Raw genomic sequence first — 18027 nt, forward strand, 5'->3', positions numbered from 1 at the left:
ATATTTAGGTATCTGCTGTGACTTGCCCTCCGCCCTCCAAAAGCTGAGTGAGAAGTATCCTGTGTATAATATTACTAAAACCTTTGACACTTGATAAAGGGTATATCTGTCTTTTGTGCTTTACTTGTATTGTAATTCCTCAGGCTTCATGTATATGCTGGAATCATCGATGCAACTCTTACTGACAAAGGGTAAGTTAGTAAATTCAAGAATTATATAATCTTGTGTTATCAAGTTATCTAAAGATTGTGTTTGAATGGTGAATTTCAGGATGATTATCCAGGGACTTGGAGATGCAGGAGACCAAAGTTATGGTACATAAATGAAACCAAATGAGGGCATTTATGGTACACCGTAACTTTTTTAAGTTGTGTTGGGTAGTTTTTTAGTTATAAATTTTGTTGAATAAGTTAAGACATTCATGTCTTTCAGTCTGATTGTTGTTGTTATTATTATGACAATGTGACTTATTTATGCTAAGATTTCTTTTAGCACCTTTTGCTTGATTTGCTTTATCATAGCATGTGTATGTGCATGTCTTATCTTTTTCTGTTTTTCATTTAGAATTGCAACCAAGTGAACCAACTTATATTTCTTTAACCTTTCACTTGCATTTTTTAAAAAAAACATGGTTATAGCTGGTCTCAAACCCACACATAATTTAACTTTTTTTTTTGGACGTTTCTAGAATAAATTATTTCCTTTACATTTTGTAGTTAGGCTTACCCATTCTGCTCCTAATGCTGAAATTGTATTCCTTAATCAGAAGAAGAAGCGTAGTGTGAAGGGTATGACATCTGAAGGATTTTCCCATGAAACTACCATGTTCAATAATGGAGCTGAAGTTTTGCACACTAGCTATTCGATGAAATGATTATGTTAGTTTTTTCATTTCCTTATCATTGTTACATATGTAATTTATGATTTGCTCTGAAAGAGTTATCTGAAAGATTGGTGTTCTTCCATCAGCTGCACATTGTACAAAAAATATTCTTCTTATCTTTATATATTTTCATGTGTGTAGAACTCATCCAAATTGTTGTTAGTGTAGTGCAATCCTATAAATAATATATAATTCCACAAGTTTGTACCCTTTGATTAGGTAAACTGAAAAAAGTTAAGAATTTTATAAAATTTACCCTTCTGGCCTTTATGTTCCAACTAGAAGGTAAAAAATTGGTGTTCTTCCATCACATGCACATGATACATTATTTTTAGGAAACCTTGATAAATGTTTGTTTTAACTTTTAATAACCTCTTCATTACAATGTCAGTCTTTTAGTTCCGTTCATCTTAGTTATTTTCTTCATTTATGGTGGAGTGATGATGATTTTAATAAAATTGTACGCAAGTTAAACTTATAAATATGGTTTTTTTGTTTTTCATTATGTATCAGCTATATATAAACTTTTTTTACGGTGTATAGGTTTTTTTGCAATACGTGCGTTTTTTACGGCTGGGTCAAAGCAACATTTTGTTCTTGGTGGTACTTTATATCCATCTGTTCAATGGGCTGAAGAGGATCCTAAAGTTGATCTGGATTAGCTTGCTAAGGTGTTCATTGATCTCCCTTATTTATAATTCATGATTATTCTGAATCATCTGTTGTTAATGTGGTAATCTGTTTAATTTGTTTTAGAAATCATGGTCTAATTGATTAGAAATGTTTTGATTTATATTTCAATTAGAAAAATCCATTACCCTCATTTTATTTTATAGTCTCTCCAAACGAAACTCCAGGGAAACTTGAGGTCCGTTTCAAATTTTCTTCCAACTTTTTACGAGGTTCCACATTTTTTAGCTAATTTTTGCTTATTTTTGTAGCTTATACTATGAATAATTAAAAAAATGATAATATTTTGAATTTTCAGGGGAAGATTGTTGCGATCTTGGTATGTTGGATTCTTGGATTTGGATCTTTGGTCACATGGAATAGTATGTTAACCATAAGATAATGCTACTAAGCGCTATTTCAAGTAAGTAGAAAAAGGTTTCATAATCTTTTCAACTTGCTTAATTTTTATGGTCAAACGAAAAAAAAAGTTAATACTTTTTGTATATAATATTATTTTGTGTTTTCTTATTTCATAGGACTATCATCCATCACGGGCGGTTCCTGGATTATTGGAACCGGAAACAGAACCGGTTACTTCGGTTTATGATATTTTGGAAGCACTCTTATGGTCTAAAAGTTCAGTTATATGATATGCTTTTTATATGATACTATTATGTATTATGTTGTTTGACTTCCACTCGGATGCAAAAATACTTATTAGCCTAAACGTTTTTAATATATTATCATCATGAACTTTCATGTAAAGTTATTCAAAATTAACAATAGCAGAAATCAAATTCTAATTTTGATTATTTTCTCCTCTTCTATCTTTTCTCTAATACACCATTTTGATGTAATCTCTGACTTTTCATTTCTCATTCAATTATTTGAATTCGGTCATGTATTTTGTTAAATTTTCCTCTTTAATGTGTTAACTTTTCTATATAATGTAATTAAATATTAATTGAGTAATTGTTTTCATGTTGTACAACTTTTCTATATAATGTAATTAAATATTAATTGAGTAATTGTTTTCATGTTGTACATTCACTACTCTGCCAAACATGTTGATTTAAGAGACCATCAATCTTGGATTTAAGACTGGAATATATGTCAAGATTTAGAGAAATTCTCGGAACAACATCCATGATTAGTGACCTCTACATATTTATATGCCTTCAACATGTTCGTGGCAATGAGAATCTTTCGATTCTTATTTCTTTCTCAACAAAAAGCTCTATCGAAAATCTTATCCAATTATGCCATTATACTACAACACTTTGATTTTTTTTTCTTATTAATGCATTGTCCTGTGAGAATTTTATCCAGTTATTTCATTGTACTTTTGAATTTTTCTTATCACAAAGATTTATGCGTTTGTAAATGGGTGGCTCATAGAGATTGGCAACGTACTTTACTTTGGCTACCAATTCAGGTAATGTACTTTAATTTTAATCAAAAGCAACACTTTCCATCCCCCCGCAACGCGGGGGGAAACTTTCTAGTTAAACATTGAAAATGTAAAGGATATAAGAATTTTATATCATTACACATACATATCTTCCATGTGGGCCCAAACCCAATTTTCGCAAGGCTTTTTAGAAACAAACCCCATTTTTACAAAATACAAATGTCTTTTGTTGAAAATTAACTGTAAATTAGATGTATATTAGGCTGTCAATTAGGAGTAAATCAAGGTGTATAATTTCCATATTACAATCTTCTTCCTGGTATCAGAGACAGATTATTATTCCTGATTCCTGCTGTGTTTCTTTTTCTTTTTAGACCTTTCGGTTTTTTGTGTTTCTTACCAGACCCGGTCACGATATACTCCAAATCCTTTCGTCTTTACTGATAAGATTCGGTTATCGTACTCCTGTTACAGGCATTTCTTTTATTCTGTTCTGTTAAACAATGTCTGGAACAAACAATATGTTCAATCTTTCTTCCTCTCCAGTTCTCTCTGCTGAAAAATTGACAGGTTCTGATAATTATATGACTTGGTCATCTACTGTGGAGTTGTGGTTTATTGGTCAAGGTCTTGAAGATCACTTGACAAAGCAACTGAACAACATTGATGTCAAAGACCAACCCAAATGGAAGCAGATTGACGCCTTCCTCTGTAATGCCCTCTGGAATTCTATAGATCGAACGATTGTTGCTCAATACCGATCGTATCGCTCTTGCTACGAGGTTTGGCAGAAAGCAAAGAAACTTTACTCGAACGATATCAATCGTTTATACACAGTGGTCTCAAATATGAAGAAAATCATGCAACAAGAACAGGATATGCAAACCTATCTTGGGAACATAGAGACTATTCGACAAGAGTTCAATGAGCTGATGCCATCCTCTACAAATCTCGAATTGCAAGAAGAGCAACGTGGAAAATTCTTTGTGGTTCTTGCACTTGCAGGATTACGTCCAGATCTTGAGTCTGTTCGTAACCAAATCTTAGCTACTCATGGGATTCTAAATCTTGATAATGTTTTTGAGCAGCTAGTTCGTATTTCAGCACCAACAAACATCACTACCGGTTCCAACATCATTGATTCCGCAATTCTTGTTGCATCTAAGGAGGGAGGCAACCGTGGTCGAGGGAATAGAAACCGGCCCCGATGCAGTCATTGCAATAAGATTGGTCATACAATTGACCGATGCTTTCAGCTTAAACCACCTAAGATAGCTAATGTTGCACATGAGGGAACCCCGCCAGGCAATGTGTCTATCTCTACTGCTGATTATGAAGAACTCCTGAAACTACGAGAAGAAAAACAATCTCCTATTGCTTGCATATCTCAATCATCCCCACCGGGTCCTTGGGTGATTGATTCAGGTGCTACCGAACATGTGTCTGGTAACACAAATTTATTCTCTAACATTACATACTCGGATACATTGTCCCATATTACCATGTTTAATGGCTCACAGACTAAAGCTACGGGCATTGGACAAGCCCAACCTGTACCTTCATTATCTCTTGATGTCCTTTTTGTACCCGGTTGTCCATTCAACCTTATTTCTGTTAGTAAACTAGCTAAAACCCCACCATATAAAGTCACATTTTTGGATGATCTGTTTCTTGTGCAGGATCGAAACACTGGGAGGACGATTGGTGTAGGACGTGAGTACCATGGGCTATATTACCTCACACCACCTTCTTCACCCACATGTATTGCAACTGATTCTCTTGCCATTATTCATCATCGTTTGGGACATCCTAGCCTTTCAAAGTTACAAAATTTGGTACCCAGTATTGCAAAGTTGTCTTCATTGGAGTGTGAGTCTTGTCAGTTGGGAAAGCATACTCGTAATTCATTTCCTAGTCGAGTCAATAAACAGTCTGAATCTCCTTTTGCTTTAGTTCATTCAGATGTGTGGGGTCCTAGTCGTGTTACATCACATTTGGGTTTTAACTATTTTGTCACCTTCATTGATGATTACTCAAGGTGTACTTGGTTATTCTTAATGAAAAATAGATCTGAATTATTTTCTATCTTCAAATCCTTTTGTTCCGAAATTAAAACTCAATTCGGTATTCCCATACGTATCCTACGAAGCGACAATGCAAAAGAGTATTTTTCAACTACTTTTCAATCATTCATGACCTCAGAGGGTATAATTCATCAATCTTCATGTGCACATACCCCACAACAAAATGGAGTGGCTGAACGGAAAATCAGACACCTGATCGAAACGACACGTACTATCCTTCTTCATAACAATGTTCCGCTGCAAATCCCTCATTCTTTATTATTTCCTACTCAACCAATGTTTTCCCTTCCACCTCGTGTCTTTGGTTGCACATGTTTTGTCCATGATCTCACACCCGGAAAAGATAAACTACGCGCAAAATCTCTCAAATGTATCTTCTTGGGTTATTCTCGAACACAAAAAGGTTACAAATGTTTCTCTCCTGATCTTGGACGACATCTCATTTGCGCTGATGTAACCTTCTTTGAAACTACCCCATTCTTCAATAATACCGACCGCAGTAAGTGCTCTCTTGATTTTGTCCGTGAAGATGATCCACAGAACCCACCAAACTTCCACTCTAAGCATCCGATCACAAATCCAATCAATGATTCGTCACCACCTGTGGATCCTATCACAAATACACCACCACCTTTGCGTACTTACCATCGACGTCGGCCGGCCCAACCAACCGACTCTTCTTCCGATGAACATCCTTCTGAGCACATGGTTTCACCTACAACAGAACCTTTGAGTGAACCTGATGATACTACAAGCCTACCGGACTCACCTCCTACGCCGATCACGCCTTCTGTGTTGGATCCTGATCTAGACCATCCCGTAGCTGAACGGAAAGGTACTCGTTCCACTCGTAATCCTTATCCAATCTATAATTTCTTGAGCTACCATCGTTTATCCCCTTCGTATACTGCCTTTGTATCGTCTTTGTCTTCTGTTTCCACTCCTAAAAATCTAAGGGAGGCTCTTACAAACCCACGATGGAGACAAGCAATGGTCGATGAGATGAATGCATTGCACTCTACAGGTACGTGGGATTTGGTTCCGCTTCCTCCAGGAAAATCGACAGTCGGTTGTCGTTGGGTTTATACCGTCAAAGTCAATCCTGATGGAAATATAGACCGGTTAAAAGCACGGTTGGTTGACACGTTATCACCAGTTGCTAAAATGACTTCAATACGGATTTTTCTTTCCATGGCTGCGATTCATCAATGGCCTCTCTACCGGTTGGACATAAAAAATGCTTTCTTACATGGGGAGTTGCAAGAAGAAGTTTATATGGAGCAACCTCCTGGGTTTGTTGCTCAGGGGGGAGTCTAAATTGGTATGTCGACTGAGGCGTTCTCTCTATGGGCTTAAACAATCCCCACGAGCATGGTTTGGTCGCTTTAGCTCGGTCCTTCAAAAATTTGGTATGAAGCGGAGCGAGACTGGTCATTCTGTCTTCTATCGTTGCTCCTCTAACCATTGCATATATTTGGTTGTTTATGTTGATGACATCGTGATTACCGGAAATGATCATGATGGAATTCAGAAGCTCAAGCAACATCTATTCCAGCACTTTGAGACAAAAGATTTGGGAAAACTCAAGTACTTCTTGGGAATAGAAGTGGCACAATCCCAACAGGGTGTCTTTATCTCCCAACGAAAGTATGCATTGGATATTTTGAAAGAAACCGGCATGACCGATTGCAAACCTGTAGACAATCCAATGGATCCGAATGTCAAGCTGCTTCCAGATCAAGGGGAGCCTTTATCAGATCCAAGCAAATACCGAAGGCTCATTGGCAAACTTAACTACCTCACGGTAACACGTCCTAATATAACGTTCCCGATGAGTGTCCTTAGCCAATTCCTGAGTACGCCATGTGACAGCCACTGGAATGCAGCCGTCCGGGTTTTGAGATACATTAAGAAAACTCCGGGAAAGGGCCTATTATATGAGAACAAAGGAAACACTCAAGTAGTAAGCTATACAGATGTTAATGGTGCAAGTTGTCCATTTGAAAGACGCTCAACCACAGGGTATTGCGTTTTTATTGGGGGTAATCTTGTTTCATGGAAAAGCAAGAAACAGTCTGTGGTTGCTTTATCAACTGCCGAAGCCGAATATTGAGCCATGGCAAAAGCAACATGTGAGCTTATATGGATGAAGCATTTCCTTGAAGAGTTGAAACTTATAAAGGTTCAACGGATGCAATTGATATGCGACAATCAAGCTGCTCTTCATATTGCATCAAATCCGGTCTTTCATGAACGAACCAAGCACATAGAGATTGACTGCCATTTCATTCGATAGAAAATTCTTTCAGGGGAGATTGCTACAAGTTTTGTCAAGTCAAATGATCAACTAGCAGATATATTCACAAAGTCTCTCGCAAGGCCAAGGATTAATTATATTTGTAACCAGCTTGGAACATACAATTTGTACGCTCCAGCTTGAGGGGGAGTGTTGAAAATTAACTGTAAATCAGCTGTATATTAGGCTGTCAATTAGGAGTAAATCAAGGTGTATAATTTCCATGTTTAAATAATTGCCTAGATTAGTGAGATAGGCTCTAGTATAAATTAAGGCCCTGTACTTCTTTATTCCTTATGAAATACAGATTACAATCTTCTTCACCTTCGAGAAAGTGACAGTGTGTGAGCTCATTTAGTCATTTCTTCAAAACCCTAGATACATTCCCAATTTATTTTCTCAAATTTACTCCGTATTTAGCCCCAAATACAAAAGTACTTGCATCTTTTATTCAATTAAGAATTTTATCTCATTACACATACATAGGGGGTGATTGAGATTTGCTTATTTAACTCAATAAATTATTTCTTATAAAAGTATTTGTTTATTAGCTTATGTGGTGATAAAAGAGTTTGGAAAAAAATATTTAGATTAGGTTTTGACTTTTGAAAAACCAACAAGTCAATCACTAAGCATTTCTCAAACTCAAATCTCAAACACCCCGTATTACTGCAAAGAACTGAGATCTCAGTTGGGATTTTCATATCGACATGAAAGGTAAAGAAATCAAACCAGTAACATGAAGAATAAAGAAGGATAACAAATAGAAACTTTGTGTAAAATCCAACAACTGAAGTTTATATCCGAAACAAGAAATCAAAATATATAACATAATATTTTCCAAAAGATCACAACTCTTATGGTGATCAACCTCTTAAACAACAACTGTTATCAAACCTGCAAATGCTTAATGGCTGTATGAACGTCCTTATCTCCTCTGCCACTGCAGTTAAGGACAAGCTTGGTGCCATTAGGTAAAGTAGGGCACAGTTTCTCTAGATAAGCCAATGCATGAGATGTCTCAAGAGCCGGAATTATTCCCTCTAATCTTGAAAGTCTCTTAAAAGCTGCACACAAACAATTAATAAAATTAAGCAAATACTTTTAACTATTTTAGTCTCTGTGCCATTTAAATGACCATTTTGCCCCTGCATTCATCTTCCTGTCATTCATGTTCATGAACCCCAAATTGTTACGCAAAGAACAAAGGTAACAAGAAAAGGTTCATTTCACATGAAAGATAAAAAGAAAAGGGCAAATAGGTCATTTTACATGGACATAGGTGTTAAATTAAACGACCCAAGAACAAAAAGGGAGGATACAAATGCATCGCAAAGGACCCGATCCGTAACTTTTGACAAACCACAGGGTGGAAACTTGTAATTCACCCAAAATAAAATATGTACCTTCCAAAGCTTCCTCATCAGTGATGCTATAATATTCAGCCCGCCCTAAGTCTTTCAGAAAGCTGTGCTCGGGTCCCACTCCCGGGTAGTCCAGCCTACAATAAGCCATAATATAATATGATTTGAGATAAAGGAAAAGAAAACCGTCACAACACAAGAAAAATTCCATTTTTAGCCCTAAAAAACAATCTTGTTCGAGTTTTAAGGTTGAATAAAAAGGTAAAAATAATAATCGGATACGTGGACTTATTATATTCAAAATCCATGAAGATATTTGTTGAATTTTGCAATAATATATATAACAGCAAAAGACATTCTAGGAATTTATATATGATAATGCAACTAATGGAGTGCAATCTTATTAAGTTGTTGTACTTTGAAAAACCCACACAATTATAGCAGTAAAAAATGCTTTCTACTAGGATAACTGGTAAAATTGGGTCAATACATTAAACTACAATTATGTAATATAAATAAATAAACATAGGATGCTATAAGAAACAAATGAACCTGAGTAGATTGCTATTTCTCACATTCAACCCAAAAAAAAAAAAGGCAACGCACTTCCATTTATATGTGTACTATATATTGTATTTCCATTATAGCATTGTATCTACATTTTTTCCTTATCAAAGCATTGTACTTTGAAACATCTACCAATTATAGCAATGCACTTTGAGTTTGTTTCTAATTATGACATTATACTTCTAAAAACCTACTTATATAGATAACATTGCTATAATTGGGTAGGTTTTTTAAAATACAAAACCATAATACAAAGAAAAAAACAAATAATTGCAGTCTACTTACCCTGCACTAATGGAATGAGGCTCAATGATTTGACCATCATCATCTTGTAACAAGTAACTCATAGCTCCATGAAGCACCCCAACTTCTCCTTTTGTTAAAGTGGCTGCATGTTTTCCACTATCAAGCCCAAAACCTGCAGCCTCAACTCCAATCAATCTGACTTCTTTATCTTCAACAAACTCATGAAAAAGTCCCATGGCATTCGATCCACCACCAACACAAGCAACCAAAACATCTGGTTTTCCACCCCATTTTTCCATTGCTTGTTTGCGCGTTTCTTTACCAATTACTGCATGGAATTCACGCACCATCATGGGGTAAGGATGTGGGCCCGCAACCGAACCTAAGATGTAGTGAGTTGTTTCCACATTGGTTACCCAGTCCCGTATGGCCTCTGATGTGGCATCTTTTAGTGTGGCAGTTCCTGAATGAACTGCTCTTACCTAAATCATGTAGTAATTATAGGAAATGACCAAATGAGAAAATTGTTAGAAGGTATGAAATGTAAAGAAATTGTGAAAAGTAACAAAATGGTGTTAATGTTGCATTTATAAACCTCAGCTCCAAGCAGCTTCATTCTAAAGACATTAAGAGCTTGTCTTTCCATATCCTGAGCACCCATATAAATAATACACTGCAAACCAAATCTTGCACATACAGTTGCAGTTGCCACTCCATGTTGCCCAGCACCCGTTTCAGCAATAATTCTCTCTTTCCCTAATTTCTTGGCCAACAAAGCTTGAGCAACTGCATTATTGATCTTATGTGCACCAGTGTGGTTAAGATCTTCCCTTTTAAGATAAATCTCTGGCCCTTCACCATTGGGACGTTTATAATGCTCTGTAAGTCTTTCTGCAAAGTATAATGGGCTTTCCCTACCAACATAGTCCTTCAATATCCCAGCTAATTCCTTCTGTACTCGCATAGTTTATTACATAAGTTAGCAATTCGTCCATAAATTGAACCAAAAGAGAGGTTTTTGTAGTAGTACTGCATGGATTTTTTATAATGATTACTAGTCACAATGTTGCATATTTAGTCTAAACAACACTTTGTTGGATGAAATGAGAAAACAGTGAAACCGCGTTTAACTCTTTATACTTATTTGCCAATTTTTGAAGACCATAGCATGCAAATCTTTAAACACACAAGTTTAGTTGTAGATATTTATCGAAGAATTGTTTGATTATAACTATACAATAGGGCATCTTTTGTATCAATTACTATAAAGAAGCAAAATGTTTACAGAGATGTTTCAATTGGTAAAACAATGCATAAGTACACAATCTTATCACTTTCAAACATAGAAATGCACATCCAACCAACGCTTGGTAGATAAATCGGCAAGTGGTCCTGTAAAATTGTGGCATTCACAGAAACGAGATGAAGTAACTCGCAATCAATACCTGGAATTCATGATCGGTAGCTAAGGCTTTAAAAGCTGATTCAAGCTCGGAGAGAGCGAACATTAGGGTTTCAGGAACATATTTCCCACCATACTTACCAAAACGGCCGAGCGAATCGGGGCGCTGAAGAACCGACAACTCATCCTGAACCACCGCTTTCTCCAGCTCCATTTGACCGGTGGGTTGTTTAGCAAGGACACAAGAAACGGCAAACGATTTGGGCGAGCAGGACCCAAATTTGTTTAACCGAAGGGATAGTTGTGAGGGGTATGGATTGAGAAACGCCGAAGAGGACGAGCTGGAGAGAGCGGCAGTGGCGGTGGTTCCGGGAGCTGGGGTTGTTAGTGAGAAAGCCATTATCGTCTTTGGAATTTATAAGGGTTTGTATTTGTGAGCTCTTGTGGTGGGAAACTGATAAAAACTATGGTGTTGTTCACTGATACGGGAACGGGATAGATACGAATCGAGTGAAAATATTATAGAAAAGAAAACACGAACAATCATGTATGTCGGCCCAAATAGGACCCAAAATATCGAAACACGACATTCAACACATCCTAAGCCACAACAAAATAGATACATGCCATGCGATTAAATAAATTAAAGGAGTGGTAACGATTTATAGGTAAAATGACTCTTGAGGTTAATTAACTTTTGCGTTTGTATTCATTTGGTTTTTTTTTTTTTTTTTTTTTTTTTTTTTTTGTATTCAGTATACCATCGAACTTGTTGTTTGTATTCACCATAACCCTTTTGACCTGTGATAGCCGGTCAAAGGGTTATGGTGAACACAAACAACAAGTTCGATGGTATATTGAGTACAAAAAAAAAAAAAAGACCAAATGAGAACAAATCCAACAGTTGGTTACCCTCCTGATTCATTTTCCCTTTACTCATTTACAACAAATCTCACATCATCTCCTACTGATATTAATGACTTTATGAGATTCATTATTGCTTCTCTTCAAAACATAACCTACGAAAAGACATTATTCATACATGTAAAACTTTGTAATGCACTTGAATATTTATTAGGGGAATCTTGACTAAGCAGACGCATTTCATGACTACATTTACATTTCCAATCAAATGATTTATCGTATCATGGATTCTAGACAAGTCTACAAACGAGTGGAACCACAAGTGCTGTGATTTTTTAGTTTACTTAGCTTTAAGATCGAACTCATGGGATAAGATACAACATCAATATGTACAATATTATGGTGATGTGTCTACAAAAGCAGCATGATACTGTACATATTGATGTTGTATCTTATCCCATGAGTTCGATCTTAAAGCTAAGTAAACTCAAAAATCATAGCACTTGTGATTCCACTCGTTTGTAGACTTGTCTAGAATCCATGATACGATGAATCATTTGATTGGAAATGTAAATGTAGTCATGAAATGCGTCTGCTTAGTCAAAATTCCGCTAATAAATATTTAAGTGCATTACAAAGTTGTAAATGCATGAATAATGTCCTTTCGTGAGTTATGTTTTGAAGAGAAACAAGAATGAATCTCATAGTCATTAATATCAGTAGGAGATGACGTGGGATTTGATGTAAGTGAGTAAAGGGAAAATGAATCAGGAGGGTGACCAACTGTTGCATTTGTTCTCATTTGGTCCCTTTACTTTTTTTTTTTGTACTCAATATACCATCGAACTTGTTGTTTGTGTTCACCATAACCCTTTGACCGGCTATCACAGGTCAAAAGCCGGTCAAAAGGGTTATGGTGAACACAAACAATAAGTTCGATGGTATATTGAATACAAAAAAAAAGGAAAGGGACCAAATGAGTACAAACGCAAAAGTTAATTACCCTCAAGAGTCATTTTCCCCGATTTATATATTGTGTGTTGGAACTTTGTTAAATGGTAAACTTTTTCTTTGAGACTTGTCCCATATTGGAAGATAGATAAAACTTATATTCCCTTAAAAAGCCTCATTCTAGTTGTTTGTTAATTAGATCAAAGGCTTGGATTAAAGTGATTGTGTTGGATTTGGTGATTGGGCTAGTCAAATTAGTCTTTTAAAACTTATATATATATATATATATATATATATATATATATATATATATATATATATATATATATATATATATATATATATATATATATTAATGGTCAAAAGATTGGCCTTTGGGGTCTCCTTGACTAATTAAATTATTTTTATATATTAATTCCGATTTTGACTTTTTTAATTTTATTAAAAATATGTTAAATTCATTTTAACTGTCTTGCCAGTTATTTTTGGTTAGCAGTTTTTGGAGGAAAATGTATATCTATAAATAGATCACCAAAGACCAGATTTCGGGTTCGGAAAAACCACACAAAAATTCCTCATATAATTTCGTATTCCACATTCAATGAAGGGAACATAGTAAATTTCGTCAGAATCAAGAGAAGATCTTGATTGATTATTGTATCCTTGACTAATTAAATTATTTTTATATATTAATTCCGATTTTCTGCACAACACAAAACAATCAATAAAATAACACAAAATGCGGAGATGGGCCGTTTGTACCCCTTTTTAATCTTCTTCTTCTTCATGTTCATGAACCCTAAATTGTTACCGGATGAAGATGGATGAGATGAAATAACACATGGGTAAAAAGGTTATTTTAAACAGACTTAACAGTACGGGTGTTAACCTAAACGACCAAAGGACAAAATTTAGGAACAAAAAAGGTTGAAAATCCAACCAATGGACTAATTTGTAGTACTTTTTTTTTACAAAATCACATCACCCTACACTTTAAGAATCAAAAAACGAGTTTTTTTTTCATTTGTTTTTTCAAGATGTTTGATTAAAGGTGTGGTGGGGTGGTGTGGGTTTTGAAAAACTTTAGCAAGAAAAAAAGTTGTCAAGTACATAGCTATTTGTTGCATTACCCCGCAATAATGGAAAGAAGGTCAACAATTTGACCGTCATCTTGTAACAAGTAGTAGGTCATGGGTCCAACCCCAACCTCTCTTTCTTCTGTTAAAGTGGTTGCACGTTTTTGTTTGGCTATATCAAGCAAAGAGCCTGAAGGCTCAATTCCAATCAATCTGACTTCTTTATCTTCAGCAAATTCATTAAACAGGCCCATGGCATTTGATTCCAATCAATCTGACTTCTTTATCTTCAGCAAAGAACCTCGGCTCCATTGCTCTTCATTCTGCGTAGATCAATGGCTTGCCTTTCCATATCTTGAGCAGCAATGTAAATAACGCATTGCATGCCATATTGTGCACATACAGTTGTTGTTGCTACTCCATGTTCCCCATCCCCATCACCCATTTCAGCAATGATTCGTTTTTTCCCTAATCTATTGGCCAACAAAGCTTGGGCAACAACATTGTTGATCTTATGTAAGTTTCCAGGGTTAATATCTTCCCTTTTAAGATAGATTTCTGGCCCTTCACCATTCGGACCTTGATAATACTCTGTAAGTCGTTTTGGAAAAAGTAGAGGTCTCTCGCTCCAAACATAACTCCTTAATATACCATTTAATTCCTTCTGCACTTACATAATTTATTCCATAAATCACCACAAATCGCTGATTTTTTAGTAATATAATATATTGTACACATTTTCTTACAAAAATTATGTCTGTATGGAAGCACCGTCTTGCAAGTGATCAATGATTGGGTACCCAGCTTCTACTTTTTCTTATGGTTATATCATTCATTGTTTAGGATCAAATGATCAGTTTCATACCAGTTGCAATCATTGTGGTTGTCAAATACTTCAGTAAAATTACTTTGATACCTATATTTTACATTTATTCTAGGGTTAAATCGCTCTTATGCAACGACATTTCACTCTTTTCCCAATTTATGCAGCAAAGTTGTTTTTTTAGATGAAATATGCAACCACATTTTATTATAGGACCAAAAATGTGCAGCAGTTTGCCAGAAACATGTTCAACCAGTTGAAATTGGCAGTAGGTGCATACATTGGCAAAAAAGCGAAACACCGTTGCATATGTAAAAAAGGTGAAACATTATTATTGCATAAATTGGTATAAGAAATGAAAAAAAATCATTGCATAAATAAGCATTTAATGGGTAGAATGCCATGACATACTCAGGTTAAAAGTTGCATAATGGTTGCATATACAAAACCATTTTATTGCATGAAATGCAAAAAATAAGCAACATTTAACCAATTACGCTTAGAGTTAGAGTGTCTTTGGAGATACCCCTCCTTAACATATCAACAAGCAAGCGCTACTGTAAAATTGGAGCATTGTTTCAACTAACTGATACGGTTTGCTAAAATCATGAACATTAACATAAAAAAGAGGACTTTTCTATAACGATCAACACATGAAACCTGGAACTCATGGTCGGTAGGGAGGGCTTTGAAAGCGGATTCAAGCTCGGAGAGCGCGAACAATAGGAGATTGACCCATCTCTTAGCCTCAGATTGCTGGCTAGCTCTATTGGGTTGGTGTCGGGTTAGCCCTTAGTTTCCTTCCTCTCCTTCTCTTTCAGGGCTCGCTTCTCTCATCTCTAGTTTTTCGTCTACTTCTTTCATCTCCGCAATAATATACATGTTATTTCTAATAAGAGAAAGTATAGATCTTGAATAAGTTGGCTACGATTAGTCACTTCGGAAGCCGTTAACCAACACACCGGATTTTGACTGTCCTTCTAAGGTAAGGAGGCTCAACAAAGATCTAAGCTACTAGAATGAACGGCACATTTCGGCTTGCTTTAGTCGCTTGCCTAAGAGTGGTGAAAGTGTTATGCCTAGATCGACTAAAAGGGCTTACCAACTACCTTCCCCTTGTAAAGTCTTCAACTTGACATTGAATTCTTCCTAACATACGACTGTCTTTCATAAGAACAGGAAAGTCTTTACTCGAATCAGTACGCCTTGCCATAATGAATGTTTGTTGGAGATAGAGGTATGGCGAAGAGCTTTAGAACTTTTCTTATTGGATTGAGAGTGCCCGTTATCTGCCATAGCCGCATGAAGAATTCTGAGAGGAGGTCTTTTCCAATACCAAGCCCTAAAGAGAAGGGATTGATAGATCGCTTCTCACCAGTAGCTAGCCTGTCTACTGTCCCATAGAAGGGGAATCAAGCCCGAAGAAACATCGGACAGGTTGGAGTTCTTACCTTCTTGGGATTCCATGGACCAAGATCTGCTTTGGTTTGTGGGACATGCTTCCCACCATAGTTACCAAAACAGGCGAATGAATCGGGCTGCTGGAGAGCTGACACCACTTGCCCCATTGATTGTTTCGAGAGAACACAAGAAAACGCAAACGACGAGCGGAACCCAAATCTCATCATTGAGGGGATAGTTGTGAAGGATAGGGATTAAAAATTGGTGGAGAAGCAGAGTTGGTGGGACAGGCAACGGCGGCAGTTATGTGAGCTAGGGTTGTCAATGAGAACGCCATAGGATCGGAGTCAACGAGAACGACGACGGTTATGCAATTGGTGTTTAAGGCGGGAGGGAGACGGAGTGGTAGCTTAGCATAGGGCTGGCAATTCTCGACACGACACGCGACACGACCCGCGACACGACATGAAATAAATGGGTTTGGGTTGAGTTTTTCAACCCACCAACCCGCTAACCCGCCAACCTGTTTATTAAACGGGTCATATATGGGTTTCTCAAAAAATAAACGGGTTAACCCGCCAACCCGTTTATTTTGTTAATAAAAAAATTATTTTATTTTTAAATGTATTTATGTATCAAGTATTAATATTTAATAAGTATTACATAATATATGTCATTTATTCATAGATCATTTGACTATTTTGATATTATGACTCGTGGTGGATGGTCTAATGTCATAAGTCGTAACCTATAAGGCTAAGTCTGTAACATGTTTCTATGAATGTTTTTAATTTTTATTTGGATGTTTAAGACTTAAATATCTAAAATTTGGACCCATGAACCCAAATCTGACCCACGAACCCGCCAACTTGTGAACCCGTATAAATAAATGGGTTGGTGGGTCATATATGGGTTTATGTTCCAAACCCGCCAACCTGTGACCTGTATATTTAAATGGGTCGTGTTTGGGTTGACATATTTTGACCCGCCAACCCGCGACACGCCAACCCGAACACGACACGATTGCCAGGCCTAGCTTAGCACGTAAGTTTTTCTTTATTATATATATATATATATATATATATATATATATATATATATATATATATATATATATATATATGTATTTTATTACTACTTCAGCTTTGTCTTTTATATTGAAAAATGTAAGGATTGATAATGCGTATTTTTATTTTGAAAAATAAAAAATAAAAAATAAAAAAATATAGCAAAGTAGTAAAAAATGCAACAGCCAATCAAAGCAAAGCTTCTTCATTTTCTCTTCTCGTTAAGCTGGCAAGGAGTGTATCTTAGCGAGCCTTCTAGCGAGAGCTAAGGGCGGTGTGCAACAAGCTTAGTTACTTGATAGCAAACATGCGGGGAAATGACTTATTAGGGTAATTAATTATTGTCCTTGTACTCAATCGGTCACTTTTTTTTTTGTATCTCATTTACCATTGAACTTGTTGTAGATGTTCACAGAAACCATTGAAACCGGTTATTAAAGGTTTCCGACAATTTCTTATCTCCGACGACTCTCCGGTTGTCTTCTCCGGCGAGCCTCCGGCAAAAATGAGTTTTTCCGGCGAACTTTTCTCGTCTGACATCCAAGCGGCATCCACCGTCGGTGTTGCTGCTTAGCTTTCTCCACCCTCCCCTCTCTCCCTCCTATCGATTTGCTGCCAGAAAAAGGAAGAAGGGACGCAAGCAGCAGGCCACCTGCCACCTCCTCCTGCCATCACCGGAACCCACCTGCCACCTCCCTTTTGACGCCGGTAAACCACCATTACCACCTCATGCTGCTTGTTGCTGCTATAAGTCATCAAACCGAGACACAAGGATCCGTCGAAAATCTCATTTTTGCCGGAGGCTCGCCGGAGAAGACAACCGGAGAGTTGCCGGAGATAAGAAATTGTCGGAAACCTTTAATAGCCGGTTTCAATGGTTTCTGTGAACACCTACAACAAGTTCAATGGTAAATGAGATA

At 36.5% G+C, this 18027-nt stretch overlaps 2 protein-coding genes across 2 annotated transcripts; both read right to left on the reverse strand.

The window, feature by feature from the left end:
• Positions 1-8086: 8086 nt before the first annotated feature.
• On the reverse strand, positions 8087-11441 carry LOC111877294 (tryptophan synthase beta chain 1). The gene is made up of 5 exons (XM_023873817.3): positions 10969-11441; positions 10119-10475; positions 9563-10005; positions 8753-8847; positions 8087-8413 (listed from the first exon to the last, which is right to left on the reverse strand). Exons 1-5 carry the CDS (start codon positions 11323-11325, stop codon positions 8238-8240), a joined length of 1428 nt encoding a protein of 475 aa, XP_023729585.1. The 5' UTR covers positions 11326-11441; the 3' UTR covers positions 8087-8237.
• A 2664-nt stretch (positions 11442-14105) lies between these two features.
• On the reverse strand, positions 14106-16207 carry LOC111877273 (tryptophan synthase beta chain 2, chloroplastic). The gene is made up of 2 exons (XM_023873794.1): positions 16091-16207; positions 14106-14480 (listed from the first exon to the last, which is right to left on the reverse strand). The coding sequence occupies exons 1-2, from the start codon at positions 16205-16207 to the stop codon at positions 14106-14108; spliced, it is 492 nt and encodes a 163-aa protein (XP_023729562.1).
• Between the last annotated feature and the right edge of the window lie 1820 nt (positions 16208-18027).

Source organism: Lactuca sativa, chromosome 7 (genome assembly GCF_002870075.4).
Source record: "Lactuca sativa cultivar Salinas chromosome 7, Lsat_Salinas_v11, whole genome shotgun sequence".
NCBI classification, from domain to species: Eukaryota; Viridiplantae; Streptophyta; class Magnoliopsida; order Asterales; family Asteraceae; genus Lactuca; species Lactuca sativa.